This window comes from Monodon monoceros, unplaced genomic scaffold (genome assembly GCF_005190385.1).
Source record: "Monodon monoceros isolate NGI ecotype Baffin Bay Population unplaced genomic scaffold, NGI_Narwhal_1 Super_Scaffold_22, whole genome shotgun sequence".
NCBI lineage: Eukaryota > Metazoa > Chordata > Mammalia > Artiodactyla > Monodontidae > Monodon > Monodon monoceros.
Genome location: NW_021703779.1, coordinates 14,385,196 through 14,406,087, shown reverse-complemented (window position 1 = coordinate 14,406,087; position 20,892 = coordinate 14,385,196). Strand labels below are relative to the sequence as shown.

The 20,892-nt window shown below is 41.1% G+C and overlaps 1 protein-coding gene across 2 annotated transcripts in view; it reads right to left on the bottom strand.

The window, feature by feature from the left end:
• Nucleotides 1–20,892, bottom strand: part of REPS2 (RALBP1 associated Eps domain containing 2) — a 233,805-nt gene that overhangs the window by 153,614 nt on the left and 59,299 nt on the right. For both annotated transcript variants that reach the window (XM_029239934.1, XM_029239935.1), the window contains exons 2-3: nucleotides 13,221–13,344; nucleotides 1,933–2,081 (exon numbers count right to left, since the gene is read on the bottom strand). In XM_029239934.1, coding sequence (XP_029095767.1) covers nucleotides 1,933–2,081; nucleotides 13,221–13,344 — 273 coding nt within the window. The remainder of the gene's footprint in view (nucleotides 1–1,932; nucleotides 2,082–13,220; nucleotides 13,345–20,892) is intronic.

The window sequence follows — 20,892 nt, the reverse complement described above, 5'->3', positions numbered from 1 at the left end:
AATAGACTGGTAACTTTGGAATACCCAAGTAACAAGGAAACAGTACTTTTCATCAATATAGAGACTATATAGGTGCTCTTAGTCAAAAATAATAATAATAATGCAATCTGAGATACTAATCAAGTACTCTTTTTCAAGTAAAAGAAAAGAATATTTGCTTTGAATTGTAAGCTCACACCCACAGACTGGGTGGGCCTAGCATAAGCCCAGACTGAAGTGAAAGGATGTGTCCTCAATCACGCAGCCAGGCGATGGGCCTGGAAAGTTCCCAGGGCATCCAACTATCCTGGGATAGTGGACCCTCATTCCTCTCCAAATGCTGGTGGGAAAACATGCCAAAGAGTATTGGCTGAAGATTCTGATACAGGCATACCTCATTTTATTGCACTTCACAGATATTACTCTTTTTTTTTTTTAACAAATTGAAGGTTTGTGGCAACGCTGCATCGAGCAAGTTTATTGGCGCTATTTTTCCAAAAGCATTTGCTCACTTCACGTCCCTGTGTCACATTTTGGTAATTCTTACAAATATTTCAAACGTTTTCATTACCATTGTATTTTTAAGGTAATCTGTGATCAGTGATCTTTGATGCTACTACTACTTGCTAAGATGACAGCAGTTTTTAGCAATAAAATATTTTTTTAATTAAGGTATATACATTGGGGTTTTTTTTAGCCCTAATGCTCTTGCACACTTAGTAGACTACAGTATAGTGTAAATGTAACTTCTGTATGCACTGGGAAACCAAAAAGTCGTGTGACTCGCTTTATTGTGGCGGTCTGGAATGGAACCCGCACTACCTCCAAGGTATGCGCCTGTACACCTTTTTAATCTAAATCCCTAAAAAAAAATAAAATAAAATCAATCAATCAATCAATCCCTGAAGAACTAGTTTAAACATATGAGAATTATGAAAGCAACAGAACATGCTACACCTAACTTAAATATGAAACTTCTGCAACGATACCTCAAATATCCAGCATTATCAGGGTGAGCCATATACATTAGTTTTCCAACTTAATCCTTTAATTGTTTTGCATTTGAAAACATTTTGATTGGTCTTCCTAAACATAACAGATTTCTCTTCCTTATAGAAGATACTATAATTGAATATAATTTGACTTTTCTGCATAATTCAGTATCTTATCTTCATTGGAAGTATGGGATGTACCCTGATGCCCTGAGGGTTCACTAATGTGTAAGTCTATTTTACCTCTTCTTGATAGGCTCACTCATCTGGAATTTACACTTTGGTCTCTACCAGTCACTATCTGACTATTGCAAATAGTGGTCTAATTTTAAAAGCCCATCCACCCTATTCTTGTTCCGGCTACACATGTAATGGCAGCATTTCCCAACACGGCACTCCAAACATGCTCCCCAAGAAGGGATTCCCTGGTGAAAGGAGTTTAGTACATGCCGATCTCCATGTCTCTTTATTGCAGGACTTCTCAGGGCTTTTACTGTGCTAATGTGCACTGTGAACGTCTAAGACTGAGTATTTAGCCTTTCCCCCAAGAATAGGCCATGAAGCAGCATTCTCCAAACATATTTAACCAGAGAAACCTTTTCTCCAGGTTTTTTTGGAAGAAAGGACTTATTAAACACTCCTAGAAGTTACATTTCGAAGAACCCATTTGGAAATGGTGATTAGAGACATCAAATAAGTGTGTTCAATCAGTAGCCTTACTTGAGACACAATTCTACATTAAAGTAAGCTCTAAATGGCCCATAGGTGGCTCATGGTAATGGTAATTTCTATGCGTCAGCCTCTTCTCCTTGCTACAAGGAAACTTTACTGGCTCACTTCCAAGTCTATAATTGTAACCCAGATGGTGCAATTCACTGGAAGCTTGACAGCAGCTAAGAGGCACTGCTCTGTGAGGATTCATGGTCAAAAGCAAACAGACATGCCTGATCAGACTATTTACCTGTTTATCCTCATCATCCATTCTTTTGAAGGTATTTTTTTCTGTGATTAAATATGGAATCTGAACTTTAGTTCCATGCAGCTCAGCCATGTTCCCAAACCGGATCTCAGCATCAGTTTTTGACATCATAAAGCGAGGCAGCGGCAGTTCTTTAGGAGCAGAATCAGAGAAGCTCAAGTGAGACTTTATTTGAAAACTGCAAAAAAGGGAACTCAATGGCCAAAAGATGAGTCACTTTTGAGGAAAAATTCCAGAACACTAAATATAGATTAAATTTGATTTCAACACAATAAGGACTCCTATAATAATGTCATAACAGAAAAATGCTACAGTTTAACACGGTATCCTGGCTCAACGTTTTTAAATGCTGTTGAATCATCGCAGAACAAATTCAGGTTTTGGACAGATCTCCCACTTCAGTCTTCAGTTCGGCACCAAGAAAAAGGATGTGACATCGTAGAACTCAGTATCAAGTGACAAACAGTAGCAGGCAGAACTTATATAGTGCTTATTATATGCCAGACACTGTATTAAGATCTGCAAATATTAACTCATTTAATCCTCACAACTCACTACAGTAAGATGATCATTAGCCTCCTTTTATAGATGTGGAAACAGAGCAGAAGGAGCTAAGAAGACACAGCTCATCTGTGGCAGAGCTGGCTCTTCACCAGCCAGTGCTGCTGACCTACAGAAAGGCCCCTCATTCCCAGGACAAACCTACTGCATACAACACTTTCTCACCTTATGTCATTGCTTAAAGAATTTTCACACTCAATCTCCAGTTGTCTTTTCATAATGGAATAAGGAAAATGGTATAAAGTTAGAGCAATCAGTCCAACGTTCAGTCAGATTCTACTGTCAAAACCATTAGCTACACTATGCCACAAAGAGCTGAAACCCAACTGTCTGGTATATTTACTTAGCTTTCAAATTTCTAACAAAACTATTCTGAAAACAGAAATGATACTTTGGCACACTTCGAGTTCTCAGCACAGCAAATCACACACAACACAGCACAAGAATGCCAAAAATGGGTATAATATTCTGGATTAGGCATAATGATTTGCATCTGGATCCATTGTTCCGGATAATACTCATCAGTGTGCCTCTGCCTTCCCTTAGCTCCCTCTTCCAAAAACACAGCTGCACTTCCAATGATTGAAGCTGTGCTAAAGCCAGAAAACCTCTTAGCAACAGCAAGCAGTATCCCAGCTCCCCAGGCAAAGAAGGCCCCTGGTTCTCTAATATCCACATCATGTTTATTTTTAGTTGCTATGTCCACATTTGATTTAAAGAAGTAGGCAATATGACAAATCCCTGCGTGATCAATCAGCCAAGGGCCCAAGAGACATAAATAGAATAACCAATCTGGAAAATTAAACCAAGACTTTCCTCTAAAGACAGGATGGCCACCATTTTTAATGTTTTACTCTTCCCTAACCATGGCAGCTCTCCAACACTCAAGGCAGGAATGGACTTCAAAAGAAAAAAGGCAAGAAAAAAGAAAGTCTAGATTCTTAGTAAATCAAATATCAGCTAATCCTATGGTTCTCTTCTCAGAAAGGTATTTGTTTCAACTCAGTCTGCAAAAAGGATCTAAAACACATGGAACGAGATCACATAAAATAACTTGCACTCTAATCTGCCCATGAGAGGATGATGCTACTTCCAAGCCCTATTTGAGGGAGAAAAGAAGTAAATGCTTGGCATTTGTAAGCTCCCTGACCAGCGTTTCACTGGTGTTCAACAGATAACTCTGGGAGCAGTGGAACACAAACCCGGCTGATGAATATCAACTATTACACTAGAGCCCCCAGCTGTCCTTTAGGACACCGTCACGTCACACGCTCTCCTTCCCTGGCTATGGCACTTCTCCAAAATTGTTCACCTGGGAAAGAACCTCCCTCCCCCCGCCGGTAACAAAAGACAAAATACAGCTGAATTTCGCTCGTACTTTCTTTGTTTACAAGATTTTAAACAACTCTCACTTAACAGAACTGTAACCATATATAATGATATCCCTATCATTGAAAAGGTTAATGAAGGTGCTATTTTTCTTAAGCTGCTGCAAGCTTTTTTTTTTTTAATGCTGCAAGCTTTTAAAAAGTGAAAGTAAAACTCTAGTTTGTCGATGTTCAGTCTAAATGTTGTTTCCTAGTCATGTGTACACCAAATGTAACAGTGCAACTTTATTAGAAAATTAATCAATAAAGTACCTGCTATCCAGTGATTTATGTCAAGTAATCACAGGAGAAGATTTATTTGTAGTAGTTGTTTAGAATCTTTTCTCCCAAACTGAATTAACACCAAGAAACACATCAAGAGTTCAAATGAAATACTGATAAGGGCCAAGGACACCATGAGCACAGCAATCATTTGTTTCACAATGGCATCTTACGTTGTATTCTTTGAACACAGAAATGCTTTGTATATTAAATAGAAATGACTATTTTTCCCTTCCACAAAGAGAACTATGCCTCTCCTTTTTTAAACATGTGACCCTCTAAGGGAAAAAATCCTTTGTTTTCCCACGTTTGATGGAGTCATGAATATAAGAAATACTTCAATCTCTCCAATTCATTAAAAGAAACATAAGCAGCATAAATGCAGTAACAAATGGCAAATTACAAAGTGGCAGCTGCTGTGCAGTGTCCTCCAACGCTGTCCACTGGAAATATAATGTCAGCCACATATATCATTGTAAATTGTGTAGTAGCTACATTACCAAAAAAAAATGTTAAGTAAAGAAGCCAGTGACAAAAAAACAAATACTGCATCGTTTCACTTACATGAGGGATCAATCGTCAAACTCGTAAAAACAGAAAGTAGAATGGTGGGTGCCAGGGGCCGGGGGTGAAGGGGAGTGGGGAGTTGTTTAACGGGGGCGGAGTTTCCATTTTGCAAGGTGGGGAGACTGGTCGCACAACAACGTGAATATACTAAACACTACTGAACTGTACACTTAAAAATGGTGAAGATGGTAAATTTTATGTTCTATATATTTTGTCACAATTAAAATTTTTTAACGTTGAAAAAACACAAAAGATACAGATGAAATTAATTTAGTGTATTTTAACCCAATGTTATAGATTACAGCATGTGATCAAGATAAAAATTAATGTAATAGTTTACATTCTTTTTTCAGACTAATGCTTCAAACCCCCATGTGTACTTACCTGTACCACAGACCTCAATTCAGATACACCACATCTCAGGCACTCAGGCGCCGCAGTAGTGTGGCTACTGGCTGCCCTACTGGAACAGCACAGTTTGGCTGATGGTTGCTATGAAGGAATATGGACCATTATGGCCAGAAATCTGGATTTGACTAAGAAATACTATAATGTTAAATGTTAACAACTAACTGGTTTCTTCTTAAATTACGTAAGGAGTATTTTGTATGAAGGGATGATTTACATAAAGCTTAAGTGTACCACTTGAAGACTTTTAACAAATGTATGTATAAGCTCATAGCAAACACCCAAATTAAGATACATTTCCATCATATAGAATTTGCCTTCATATCCCTTTCTAGTTAATCCCCTCGCCTTGTCCCACTTAGCAACCTATTCTAATTTCTAAATCCACAGATTAACTTTGCCATTATAGAACTTCACATAATGGAATCATACAATATTAATCTTTGTGACCACCTTCTCTGACCAACACTTTGTCTGTGATAATCATCCAATGCACCACATAATCATCCAAAGACACAGTTCATTCTTTTCCATTGCTATGGAATAATCTATTTTTATGAATACATTGAAATTTTTTAAATCCAGTGTCCTGTGATGAACATTTGGGTTGTTTCCAGTTTGGAGCCATTAGGAATATAGCTGCTGTGAACATTCTTATAAATGGTTTTTGACAGACATGAATTCATTTATCTTGGGGATATACCTATGGACCACATTCAACCTGCTGCCTATTATTATGTACAAAATAAGCTATAAGGATGTATTGTACAACAGAGGGAATATAGCCAATGTTTTATAATAACTACAAATGGAGTATAACCTTAAAAAATTGTGACTCACTATACCGTATACCTGTAACTTATATAATATTGTACATCAAGGTATACTTCAGTTTTAAAAAATAGCATTACCATTAAAAAAAGAATGGGTTTGGGCTTCCCTGGTGGCACAGTGGTTGAGAATCTGCCTGCCAATGCAGGGGACACGGGTTCGAGCCCTGGTCTGGGAAGATCCCACATGCCGCGGAGCAACTAAGCCCATGCGCCACAACTACTGAGCCTGCGCGTCTGGAGCCTGTGCTCCGCAACAAGAGAGGCCGTGATAGTGAGAGGCCCACGCACCGTGATGAAGAGTGGCCCCCGCTCGCCGCAACTAGAGAAAGCCCACGCACAGAAACAAAGACCCAACATGGCCAAATAAATAAATAAATTTAAAAAAAAAAAAGAATGGGTTTTACATTTTTGAGTGTTTGGAAAACATCAAAAGAAAAATATTTCAGGACGTGAAAATTATGAAATACAAATTTCAATGTCCATAAATAGTTTCACTGGAACACAGCCACACTCTTTTGTTTACATATTGTCCACTTCTGCTTTCACAGTTCTGGGGCAGAGTTGGATATTTGCAACAAAGGCCATATGGCTCACAAAGCCTAAAATATCCACTACTTAGCCCTTTACAGGAAAAGTTTGCTGACCCCTGTCTTACACAATACAGTGGTTCAAGTAAAATGTAGTCTTACTAAAACAATACACTTGCATTTAATGGAAAAATATTTTACATTAATTGACTTTTAAATTTTAAATAATTTAAATTAATTATTAATTTAATTAAAAATTCAATTCCTCACTCGCACTACACACATTTTTAATGCTCAGTAGCCAGCCGCACGTGGCTAGTGACTACCATATGAGACAGCACAGTTTAGATGGTTGGCCGAAAAACACTACAAGGCAGCTACTACTGGTATACCCCTTCTCCAGGTGAGCCATTTAAGCTCAAAGAGATTAAGAAACTTGCCTGAGGGTACACAAATAAAGAGTGATGGAGCAGGGATTCAAAATCAGGTAGTCTACTGCTAGGGCCTACACTCTTAGCCACTAGGCTACACTGTCATCCTGAAAATTAAAATAGTCTTTGTATTGCAGGTTTGAACATTCAGGCTGAAACTGTGGCGTGTCAGAGGGGGAAATGGTCTAGAGAGAATCTACTGGAAGTATCCACATCTTACAGGTGAGGAACTAAGCCCAAGAAGGGGAGGGTGGGTCTTGTCTTACTCATGCAGCAAAATGGCGGCAGAGCTACAGCCTTAACAACACTCCTGGCCTCCTGGGGCTCCCTTCTCTTCCCACTACTTTTCATCGCCCATCCACTTATACCAGTTACTTATAGGTTAACAAAAATTAATGACAACGATGTTCAGTAATTCCAAAGTGAAGCCAAACCCACACATTTTCCTTAAGTTACTTTGGGAAAACATCAGGTTGGTCTTACTAACCCAAACCTGGGTTGATCAAAGCCTTATAATCGCCTACCTGCGCTATCCACCTGTTAATTTGGAAAAATTTGTTGCTAATTTGGAAATGGGAAGCTAGATAGCTAGATGAGCAGGTAAAGGCTGCTGCGGGAAGGCTGATCTTATAATTTTTTGGAGGGGTGATGGTAAGTTACAGTTATCCATTATCAATTTCATAAAAGAGCATTTAACAAAAGGAAACCAAAAAGACCATCTTAAAATTGAACACATTTCCTTTTATAAATAACTCACTCCTTTGTCCTAATTCTTTCTCCTTTCCCTGCAGACTGTGCCAGACTACCACCAGGTCAGGAATGAGGAACACAGCCCTAGAAACCACATGAATCACATTATTGCACTACTGGGGTTCAGAGACTCCCCTTTAAAGGGGCTGTGGAAAAAAATCAAGGGGTCTGTCATGTTGGATAAGAAAGTAAATTACATCTTTATTCTCCCTACCCTAACCGTAAGTTAGCATTTCTTTCAATTATGAATGTAAGCAATGAACTGCTGTAATATCGTCAGCAGTGCTTGCAACTTTGTCACCCGCCGAAATCAGATATTTTTATATCACATTACAGTTGCTGTGGACATCCTGAAGTACTGTTTATGTTCATCACTACTCTGAAAGTATGCTAGTTATTTGGATCACAGATCTTTTATTTAATACATTAATAAAGAAGCATGTATACTGCTATATAACAACTTTTTTAAATATCTCAGTTTTAATTTCAAAATACAGTTGACCCTTGAACAATGCAGCTTTGAACACTGTGAGTCCACTTATACGCAGATATTTTTCAAGAGTAAATACTACAGAACTACACGGTCTGCGGCTGGCTGGGTCCATGGATGCGGAGGAACCGCGGATATGGAGGGCCGACTATAAATTATACATGGATTAACCCTCCAGTTGTTCAAGGGTCAGTTTTAATTGGTTTCCTTTATAATCCCACATCGTTGTACGCATTTAAAATATTACTCCAAAACAGAGACACAGATGTAGAGAAAAAAACGTATGGCTACCAAGGGGGGAAGTGGGGGGGGGCACAAATTGGTGGATTGGGAGTGACATAGATACAGTACTATGTATAAAATAGAGAACTAATGAGAGCCTGCTGTATAGCACAGGGAACTCTACTCACTGCTCTGTGGTGACCTAAATGGGAAGGAAATCCAAAAATAAGGGGATATATGTGTACGTAGAGCTGGTTCACTTTGCTGAACAGCACAACACAACATTGTAAAGCAACTATACTCCAATAAAAATTTTTTTAAAAAAAACAAAAACATTACCCCAAGAAGGGGTCCAGAAGCTTCACACTGCCAAAGGGGCCCATGGCACCAAAAAGCTTCAAAACCCTACTCTTGACCCCGCTACACCTTCCCTCGGTCCTCACACCCACTCTTGGCCTGTCTTCAGAAAGGAGGAAGGTACAGGAGCTCCCAGGGCAAATGTTCGCACGTGGTTTCCTCTGCAGGAATTCTCTGCTGGCCCTGAACTTCACACCCGCCGTCCGCACTTCTAAGTCAGCTTTCACCAAACGTGTCGCCCCAGCTCCCACTAGGGTGAGGCCAGAGAGAAGCCTGGGGCCAGCCCTCTCAGGGCCGTGGAAAGGCAGTGTCAGCACTTGCAGGGCCCGGGGAGCGAGCGCAGGGAGTTATACACCCTGGGCGCCTCTTGCCTACCCCCAGTTCAGGCCCTGATGTGACCAAATCTGTACTCAGAGCTTAAGCAAAGCTCCTGAAAATACTCCACCCAGCTGTCTTTAGAAGTCACTCTGAACCCTGGCTCCACAGAAGAATCACCTGGGGAGCTCTGAAAACCCCCCCCCTCGCTCAGGCCACACGCCAGGCTAATTTAATGATAATTTCTGCAGGTGGCCCCAGGTACTCGTATTTTTTATTTTGCATTTAAAGTTACCCAGATGGGGCTTCCCTGGTGGCGCAGTGGTTGAGAGTCCGCCTGCTGATGCAGGGGACGCGGGTTCGTGCCCCGGTCCGGAAGATCCCACATGCCGCGGAGCGGCTGGGCCCGTGAGCCATGGCCGCTGAGCCTGTGCGTCCGGAGCCTGTGCTCCGCAACAGGAGAGGCCACAACAGTGAGAGGCCCACGTACCGCAAAAAAAAAAAAAAAAAAAAGTTACCCAGATGATTCTCAAGGGCAGACGAGGGTGGGAACCAAAGCCTGAGAAAGATGACTTCTGTAGGCATCCCTCAGGAGTTCCAGGTGAACCTGAATTCCAAATGTTTGAGTTTAAAGAGTGGCAGCTGATTAAGACTCGCTCCCCATGCACAGGCATTTATGTCTTCATTCATTCAGTCATTCATTCATTCATTCATTCATTCAACAAACATGCTCTGAGTACCCACAAGGCCCCTCAGTGCAGGGATTACCAGAAGCTCCTCCTTTCCCCTTGGACTTGCAGACTGCTAAGGAAGACAGACAAAAAACTTGTCAAACCTGTAAAGGAGTATTTACAAACTCTGATAAAAGTGCTATGAAGGAGCAGGCGGTGAGAGAGAATAAAGTAGGGAGGGGCCTGCCACATTACCTAGCATTATCTAATGGGCCCATCCAAGGAGTACCTCATTCCCTAGGGATGTGTGCTTTTTAAGTTACTATTTACTCTTGATTAGGCATTTTACAATTCTGAAAGGGTAGATATTAACTTGTAGAAAACTGTTAGCTAACAAATACTTCTTGTCTGACAGCAATGCAAATGAATTTTATCTTAGAAAAGAGTATAATAACCCAGTTACAGTTTTATTGCGCTGTAGGGCATTAATCAATTTTATATGTAATTTAGCAATCTTATTCCAGCATTCTTTCTTTCCATGACTATAAATACTTCTGACTTTCTTGAACCAGCTTTACTACATGCTGGTTCCTTTGTTGATGAATTAATTTGACAGGACATACTTTAGAAAGGATGGTGGGGGCGGCCTCAGAATCCTGAAGAATAAGGAGGAGGAGCCAGCATGGGAAGGAGAGGGGGAAGAACAGACCGCTAGCAACCCAACACCTTGACATAACATATGGTCTTTCCTACAACAGGAAAAGAGGTGGCCCAGAAATGGCTAGAAGGCCAGTGAGGCTGGGGGACAGACTGCAAGCAAGAAGAAGAGGTTTGAGATGAGGATGGAGAAGTAGGCAGAGACTAGGTTATGCAGGGCCTTACAGAACAGTGCAGGGACTCCGAACTTAGCACTATGTACAACAAGCAACCACTGGGAGGGTTTCAAGAAGCTGGATAAAATGATCTGGTGGCTATTTTGAAAAGACCACTCTTACCGCTGTGTGGGAAGAGAGACTGGTGTAGAGAATAGAGAAGGCCAAGAAACCAATGACAATCATCGTGGTGCTCAGGTGTGGCTACAGGTGGCCTGGTCCAGCAGAAGCAGAGAGATGGAGGGAATGGGCAGTGGATTTTGATGGATTATATTGTGAATGAAGGAAAAGGGGGAATCAAGAAGGGCTTCTACCCACATGCTGTGCAGTGCAGCCATAAAATAAGAAAAAATAAATATCAAAAAAAAAAAAGAATGGCTTCTAAGTTTCTGGCTTAAGCAACTGCATATGGTAAGGGTATTCAGCAAAATGGGAATGGCTAGGGGTTAGAGGTTAACATACACACAGGCACATGTCATTCATGAAATAAGGGTATGACTCTTACAGAAGGAAGGGTAGACTCACAACTCCTTAGGTGTGATAGGGCCTTTTAAAGGTAGCAGCCTTTCAGATTAGGTTCTCAGAGAGCATTCTCTTTGGCCTTCAAGGTTTGTGTCATCAAACATTAAGCTAATGGATTTCAAGCAACAAATCGGAAAATGCTAAGTAGCAGCTCAAAGTTTGGCCCTGTCTTGCCCTCATCCTTACTCAACATATGCTGACTACAAATAACTATCACTTAATAAATCTTTAAATGAAGGAAGGAAATTCAGAATTAACTCTGAGTATACTTAAACCCTCAGAGGTAAAAGGCAGCATCAGGATTTATAAAATACAATGGAGAAAGCCTTGTATTTGGGAAAAGGGTTAATCCTTTACACAAGTGATAACTTAGTCCATCTCTTCCACCCCGCCCCCCCAGGAAATTAAGCTGTAGATCTGAGCACAAATCAGGTAAAAGACTTCAGTCTAACCAAATATAAGCAACAAAGGTGTCAGAAGTTTATTCTTTTATACAATAAAGCAGCTCTTAACTCTTCCAGAAGATGAAGTTGGGGGATACTACAATAAAGCTTAATGACCATTTACAATGGAATGGAAACTATCACTGCCTACCACAAATCGAAATTCAGTGAGCTGTAACTTTGAACTAATCACAGCAAGTGAATGATAGCAGTGACCATTAGACACCAAACCGGCCACTGAAATAATACTTCATCATGAAACCTATTTTGGAACCAAATTTTCTAATACTGAGGGATGCTTTGAGGGTCAGATTTCTTTTCCCATTCGGAAAACATCCAGGATTACAGATTAGAGTCAGCACCTTACTAAACAGAAAGAATCATCAAGAAGAGACTACTCTGCATAGCAATGAAGAGCACGGGAACTGGAGGCTGAGCTCCTGGCTAGAGCTGGTTAGAACCTTACAATCCTTAGGCAAGTTACTCAACCTGACCCACCGCAAAGCAGGAAGCGAGCCTTTATTCCATTAGGCACTGAGATTTCAATGGTACTTGTTATCACAGCTTATCGAAGGCAATGGAAACTGACACAATTATCTAATTTAGGTAGATGTCATGAGGACTAAATGAGACAGTGTCTGACACCCACTAAGCCTTTAATAAAGGTTAGCAGGATGATTGCGGCCTCCTGATGGTTAGTGTAAAAAGGTTTCATTTCCCATAGTCAAGCTATCAGAATCTTCTCTGCTATTTGCAGCTGTCCTACAAGGTTGTCATGGACTAACCATAAATCCTCAACCCACGTCGAGGTCCACCAGGGACTTCACAGAACAGGTAGGAACAGCGGAGTCATTTTTATCTCAAAATGAGGAAAAGGACAAAGTTCCTGCATAGCTGTGTGGCCATAGGAAAGTAATTCATATCAGAGTGAACTAAAAAAGGACCTCAGAACATCCACTGAATAATCACCTTCTTTAAACAGCCTGGTAAAACCAGTACTGAAGCAGTGCAAATGATGCTAAGAGTTTGGGGCTTTACTTTTGGTTTAAGTGCTCAAGTATGTCCTGGGTTGGGGGCAGGGATAGCAAGGTAAGAAAATGGTAAATCAAAACTTTGAGAAGATAAATTCATTCTGCAAAAATCTTGGTAGCCCCCGAGTACTTAACAATCATGAAAACAGTGCTTTGGGAATTGGGAGATTAAAAGATGATCATACCTGACGTGCCTGGCAGGGAAAGAAGAGAGACAGAAGGGGCAGTTCCACTCAAATTCTCCTAGTTACTCAGCCCTAATAGAGCCTTAAACGACATTATAGATTCCTCGAGTGGAAAATTAAACGGTCTTATTATTTTGCCACAGGCTCTAGAATCCCCGTCCCAATCTTTGCCGGCTAAAGAACTATATCTATTTTTAACTGCAAGTGAGTTAAAAGGAACTAATCTCAGGTCACTCTCTGAATTTTTTTCTCATTAAAAAAGAAAAAAAAACACTAAGATACCTGGTAAGTTTTATTTTACTTTAAAGAAGAGTTGGAAGAAGAAAGGAAAAATTCCACAAATGCTTATAGAACAGGCCTTAAACCCACTAAAAATGGTTATCATAAACAGGAAACCTGTCATGGATAATAAAATGTATCAATGGGAGATACTTACCACATTTAATACTCTCTATCCGCACGGGGAGGCCAGACTGTGCTGCAGCAATTAATTTCAGGGCAACGTAAAACTGTGTTGGACCAAAATAACCAACCCGCTTGGCACCACAGAGTTCTGTGATCTGAAAACAGACAAGAGAAGGGATGCTGAAAACTCCATTTCATAACAGCAAAATGAGACAAAATAGATTATGAAATCTCAAGGATTTCATGGGGTAACTAACCAAAAAGTCCCTGGAGAACCTATGGGTACACGCTGGTTGGATTCTTTTTCCTCCAGTTTGCAGGGAGGTTTTCAATTTGGATAATTCAATTCTACCTACGCGTGATGTTTCAGGACTGGGTGGTTATTCCTCCTCTTTCAAAGATAAAAATAAAGGTGACAAAGAATGGCTGTTAAGCTTCTTACAAAAGAGTGACTTTTTCAGGGGGTGGATTGTAACATACAAAGTCTAAAGTCTAGAAAGTCACCGGGGTGAAGAGAGAACAGATTAGTCATAATCACTACTTGTGGATTATCCTAGTTGATCGAAATTAAAAGTGAGTTATTTTTTTAAATTATTTTTTAAATTTATTTAATTTTATTTTTTGGCTGCATTGGGTCTTCGTTGCTACGCGTGGGCTTTCTCTAGTTGCAGTGAGTGGGGGCTACTCTTCGTTGCGGTGCACGGTCTTCTCCTGGCGGTGGCTTCTCGTTGCGGAGCACGGGCTCTAGACGCATGGGCTTCAGTAGTTGTGGCTCACAGGCTCTAGAACACAGGCTCAGTAGTTGTGGTGCATGGGCTTAGTTGCTCCGCGGCATGTGGCATCAGGGCTCGAACCCATGTCCCCTGCATTGGCAGGCGGATTCTTAACCACCGCACCACCAGGGAAGTCCCTTCAATGACTTCTTTAAAGTTACTTCAAAGTAACAGATACTCAAAAGTTCAAATAATAGTAAGTGGGGGTGAAGAAGTAACAAGCACCCCCACTCCCTTTGGTGCCCCAAAGGAAAACACTATACATTTCTTCTAGAAATGTTCTCAGCATATATATATAGCACACACCTGTTTTTCTTGTTGCTTATTCAAACTTTATGAAAATAGAATACCACATACTATTTTGCAACTTGCTTTTCATTTAGCATCATCCCCCGAATATTTTTCTCTAGCGCGCAGTTAAAATTACCACTTTATTTTAACAACTGCATAATATTCTGCTATAAAGATACACTGTGCATTTTTTATTATTATTCTTAGTTGGTCCTATGGATAGAGTTTTAGACTTCCAATAATTAACCTAACAAACACTTTCAGAACAAACTATAAACAGACACAAAGTAATCTGAAGAAAATTCCTATTGAAATTCAACTGGGATGTCAACAAAAAATAGCAGAATAAGGGTCTCCAAAAATTCTCTCCTCCATCAGAGCAATGAGAAACCAACAAAAATGGACACAACTCTGGAAATTAACCAAAAGTCTGCAGCAATGCGGGGAGTGTTTATTCAAGAAAAACAGCTGAATCTCAGGAAGAACAGCAAGCTTTGTGGCATTTTAAGTGGCCTTACTTCCATTCTCTCCCACCCGCATTCCAGGTATTTTCACTGTATTGCAGGCATCCCCTGCCTGCAGTCACAGCGAGACTGGCAGCCACAGAAGGAGTCAGGACAGAGCTGGGCTTCTTGGATGTGAAGACTACTGTTTGTCATCAAACTCGGGTAGTTTTTCACTATTATTTCTTCAAATATTTTTCTGGCCCTCTCTCTCTTTCTCCTGTTGGTATTTCTGGTACTTCCAGTAGCCCACAGTCCACCTCTCCTAGCCCTAGACTATGAGCTGGGGTTGGGGGGAGTGAGTCCTGTCTTCTCGGCTAGACCCACCGAAAACAGAGCCTCCACCATGTGGAACTGGTGGGGTTGGGGAGAGGAAGAGGTCGTGGCTCAAAGGCTGCTGGCTCACTGTTTTTACTAAGATTTAGGAGATTTTCTTGAATAAATGTTTCTACGTTTGCTGTATGTCTTCAGGTCAATTTCCAGAGACTTTAAATGATTATCCTTTACAATTTTTACCAGTTAAGAGGCTCTTTCACTGGAAAGAGGATCTGCTGAGTTTCTCACACTGCCATTCCAAAGTCTCAACCCTTCCGGATTCATTCTTGAGTGGAGAAGCAATAGGGTGTTATGGTAAAGAGAAAAGTTCTTGGAGTAAATGACTTAGGTGTGAATCCTGGCCCTAGCACCAACCGGCTACCTGTATAACCTAAGGCAAGTTACTTACCTCTCGTGCCTCAGTCTCCCCTTAAGTGTAAACAGGTACTTACCTCATGAAAGCTAAAGTAATAGTGCCCACAATAGTGTCCATTCAATAAACATGCCATTGTCTAATTTTTTGGTCTACTTGTTTATTTTGTTCCCATTCTAGCTGCATATTAGAATAACCCGAGGAGCTTTTGAAAAATAGAGACCTAGCCTCCACCCCCAAAGATTCTGCTTTAATTGGTCAGTGGTGTGGCCCAGGCATGGGTATTTTCGTAAAGCTCTCAAGGTAATTCTAATGTGCAGCCAAGGTTGAGAATCACTGCTCTTTGGTAATCTCATTCTTTCCCCAGGCTTCAGTGACCATCCAAATGCTAATGATCACCAAACCGCTCTCTCCAAACCTAACAACTCAGATACTTCATGCACTTTTCCAAAACCCTACTGGACAACTCTACGTGGATACCCTAAGCCATCTCAGACATAACATAAATTAAATAAGCCCTACTCATTTGCCCTTCCCCACATATCCTTGAACCTACAGATCTTCCAGCAGCCCTCGCCTCAGTTGCTGGCATCAACAATTCCATATCCCAAATCAGAAACTTATCTTCGATGCTAACCACATCCACATCTATCACAGAACCATCTGCCAAATCAAGGCTATCTTCTCCTTTGCCTTGCCTTAATCCTTCCTAATACCTCACCTGGCCATCGTGACATATTTTATTTTTTAATAGAATTCACACAAATTACTGTACAGGGACAGGTTTCTTTTTTAAAGTGTGACTTTCATATAATAGTGTGTCAGTTTTCCTCAGGTGTACAAGGAGGCATCAATACTTATTGTCAGAATTTGTTTCTAGAAGAAATGTTGCTCTTGAAACTTAAACTTTTTTCCAATAATTTATATATTTAGCTTTTTATTGAAGTATATTCCTATAGAAAAGCATAATATACAAACAGAAAAGCATACAAATAAGTGTATAGTACGTAGTTAGATGCGTTTTCACAAATTGAATACAACTACATAACGAGCACCCAGATCAAGAAATAGGGACTTTGCTGGTGGTCCAGTGGTTAAGACTCCACGCTCCCAATGCAGCGGGCCTGGGTTTAATCCCTGGTCAGGGAACTAGATCTCACGTGCCTCAACGAAGACCCCGCATGCCCCAGCTAGGACCCGGCGCAGCCAAATAAATAATTTTTTTAAAAAAATGAAAGAAATCCAAACTTACAAGCCTCTAGAAGCCCCCCTTCGAAGCTCCTTTCAGTCACTACCCACCCGTCATTTTCCTAACTTCTAATACTACAGATTAGTCTTGCTTGTTTCTAAACTTGTTTGTGACATTCTTCCAAGTTGTTGAGTGAAACTGTGGTTCACTCATTTTTGTTGTCACTCAGTATTATTTATCCCCTGCCACTGGACATCTGTATGGTTTCCAGTTTCGGTGGGGATTGCGGGGGAGTACTGAAAGTTCCAACCCTCTAGCCATCTGGTTCCCTGGAAGCAGCTTCCAACCTTGTTACCTAGGGACTTTTCCAAAAGTCACCTCGTTAACATAAAAGACACTTTTATTGCTCTTATCACAGGAAATCCCAAGGGTTTTTGAAGCTCTGTGCCAGGAACTGGGTTGAAGACCAAATATATATTTCTTATTATAAAATCACATCACAATAGGCCATTTGCATGTAACTGATTCTCTACTAGGCTAAGCTCCATGAAATAGGGAGATGTATGTCTTGCTCACCAGTTCCTTTCCCTGCCACGTTGATTATGCTTAATAAATAGTGGTTGAACAAATAATTTTCTCGAACCAGTCTCTCCTCAGCTCATCTTCCAACTCCAGTTCATCCTCCATAGTGCCTGCATATCTGCCTTTTAAAAGCTAACAATACTGTTCTCATGCTTAAAGGCATCTCAGCCTGGATCCCCACCACCTCAGGACAAAATCCTATCTTCTTAGTGCAGCATTAAAGTTCCTTCACAACCTGGCCCTGAGCAGCTTCTCTAGTTTCATCTCTGGACACACACATGCACACAATTCTGTAGCTGCATTCAGCTTCTCCTGCTTTCCCAAGCACATCCTGACCTTCTACATTTCTGTGCCTAAGGTACACGGTGCAGAAGATGGGAAACTAAACAGCCTTGAAGTCAAGGTTGGTCAGGCTGAAATCTAGTTTCCTCGTATATATTGATAAAATAGAGATATTGTCTCTCCCATAAGACTATGAGGGAAAAAATTAAATAATGTACTAAATGAACCTGATATGATGCTTAACGGTGTTCAATAATTGTTGGGTTCCATCCCATTCACCTCGACCTAGAACATCCTCACTCCCCACTAGATTAAACTCAAATGTTACTACTCTGTAGCTCCTTCTCAAGTCACCAGGTATACTCTCTTTTCCCAGTGTACTCTCTGACTATTCAAATGTCTATAAATGTCTATCACATGATACCTTATTGTCTTGGATTTGCTCCAAAATAAAAGGAGGAAAGGGAGTAACTGGAGAGTATGGGTGAAACAAGCATTACCAAGAGTTGAAAATGCCTGAAGTTGGGTGACGGGTTTGTGAGGGCTCATCCTCCTACTGTGTATGTTTGTATACATTTTGAAATTCTCCATATTCAAGCTTTTTAATGTCTATTTCAGCACTTATCAAATATTATAATTATCTATTTATCTCTGCCTCCCATTAAAATGTCTTCTCTCCAAGGGCAATGGTTAATTTCTATTTATCTCCTAGCGCAAGGATAGGCATACAGGATACAGTCCAAAAAATTCTCCATCAAGTGAATGAAGCAACCCTCACAAATAAAAAGTAATTGAGTTGTTTGTTTGTTTGTTTTTCTGACTGCATTGGGTCTTCGTTGCTGTGTGCGGGCTTTCTCTAGTAGCCGCGAGCGGGGGCTACTCTTCGTTGCAGTGCGCGGGGTTCTCACTGTCATCGCTTCTCTTGTTGCGCAGCACAGGCTCTAGGTGTGCAGGCTTCAGTAGTCGTGGCCTGCGGGCTCTAGAGCGCAGGCTTAGTAGTTGTGGCACACAGGCTTAGTTGCTCCGTGGCATGTGGGATCTTCCCGGGCCAGGGCTCGAACCCGTGTCCCCTGCATTGGCAGGCGGATTCTCAACCACTGCGCCACCAGGGAAGCTCAAGTAATTGAGTTTTATAATACATTCCTTATTGTGAATAAATAAATTACACATCTTCGGATACAGGATTGCCTATACATGGAAAAAAACTAACATCATCAATATAGGTGTCTTACAGAGTAATTCCTAATATTAAGAAACTGTAATCCTTGCCATGTGAACAACTTAACAACTATATTTCAGTCAGTGCTAATTTATTATCAAGGTAACCTTCCTTTACCACAACTATCACATAGAACTAGAAAAGCTCTTAACTAAAGGTAACTGAAATTGCTGCTAAAATATTCACTGTGGTACTTCAAGACTAACACCCAAATCTGGCATTAGTAAACCGCCTCATTTACCTTGGAATCTGTCCTTTGCTCCCATATACCAGTAGAATCACTGCTTTGTAGCCAATGTAGAATATACACACATAAGTAAGGTAAGCCCATAGGCCACTCTTCTTGCTCTTTGTACACCAAACCTCCATGAGACATGCCAAGAACTTTCTGAAATAGTCAAGCCGCAAGGATGATAAATTATAGGCCTTTGGAACTTACATATGGAATCTCGTAAGCTTGAGACTTCTCAGTCCAAACTGCAGGTTAATTCCGTAAGTTTTTTTTTCTTTATTGAGGTTCAAAATGTTCTAAATCTAAATTCTCCGTGGAAAAGTTCTAAATTGTGGGTAGAAACGTTTTAATGCAATCTAAAGAAAAAATTGTGGTGCTTTATCCCAGATACTCAACTAGCAGGAGATATTTTATGTAACTGCTCCTTCAAACAGTCCCAGTTGCCAAGATTTTCTCAAAATAAAGAAAAAATGAAAAGACTCCACTCCTCTTCTTTAGTCTAAACTCCAAACCTGCAACCCTCTCAGCTGGACCCATCTTAGGTTACACATTGTGCAAAGTTCTAACACATAACAAGAACCTATGGACTCATGTTTGTTTTCTCAGGTGGAAGGCAAGAGATGGGATTAAAAAAAAAAAGGAATGGATGAAATCAACTTCCTCACAACCTACAGATGTACGCTCAACTGTCGGGGTGCTGGACACGCATCAGAAAAATTCACTGACCATTTGGGAGGAACCTGGACCAAGTTTTGGAAGAAGATGGAAGGCCACTAAAATAGCTTCCCTCCTACCTAATTCTGAAAGATTAAGTGGCTGTGCTGAGTAATCAGTCCACACCCGTTCCAGTTTGCCTGAAATAATACTTTCCTTCCGAGCTGAAATGTAATAAATTTTCAAAACTGTTCAAAGGTTTGAATAAGCTTCCTCCTTCAAGTATTTTTAAAGACATCCTCAGAGAGATTTAAAAATTCAAAGTCCTGGCGTGAGGGGTTGGAAGAATTCTCCAAGAACATTAGTGGACCCCTATTTTCTATTCTCCCTCCACCACAGCTCCCCAAGTTCATAGTCTCTGCTCACAAACCTACTCCTTCAAGTCCGGCCCCCAGACTCCTGAGACCTCACACACCATCCTCCACATTCCCTCCAAGATATCTTATTAAAACAAGACCGCCCCCCCCCACTCAAGCAGGCTTCCGGGGCTCCTCGTGCCCTTTCTTGTAAAACCCAGAGCCCTGAGCATGGTTTTGAGGCCCTCCCGTCTGGCCCAAACTACCTTGCCAACAAGCTTGTCTCCTCCCCTTCCTGCATCCAAGGCTGCAGCCACTCCAGATGCCAACTGGCCTCTCAACACAGGACAGCCATGCAGGCCTCTCGGCACCTGGCATGTCTCCCACCTGGAAGCTGGATGTCTCCCCACTTCTTTTTTGTTCGTTTGTTTTTAAATGTTTCTTTCCTTTCTTTCTTTTCTTTCCTCCCTCCCTTTCTTCCTTCCTTCCGGCTGCGCTGGGTCTTAGTTGTGGCACATGTGATGTTCGTTGCGGCATGTGGACTTCTGAGTTGTGGCATGCGGACTTCTTAGTTGCAGCATGCAGACTCTTAGTTGCGGCATGCATGTGGGATCTAGTTCCCTGACCAAGGATCAAACCCAGGCCCCCTCCATTGGGAGCGCAGAGTCTTACCCACTGGACCACCAGGAAAGTCCCCCTTCCCCACACCTTTACCCACCAGACTCTTTCTTCAAATCACCTCAAGACCAACCTTATCTTTGAAACCACAGTCAATTCCATTCTGTATTCCCATAGTCCTTTTCACTACTTTTCTGTCACATCACTAGCCTTTTAATAGAGCAAAATCACTATTCTGGTCATTGTCTCCCCTGTATCCCATCTGTTTCCCATACCCCTCAAATGCCCAGCACAAGGCAAGAGTATATCTTTATCA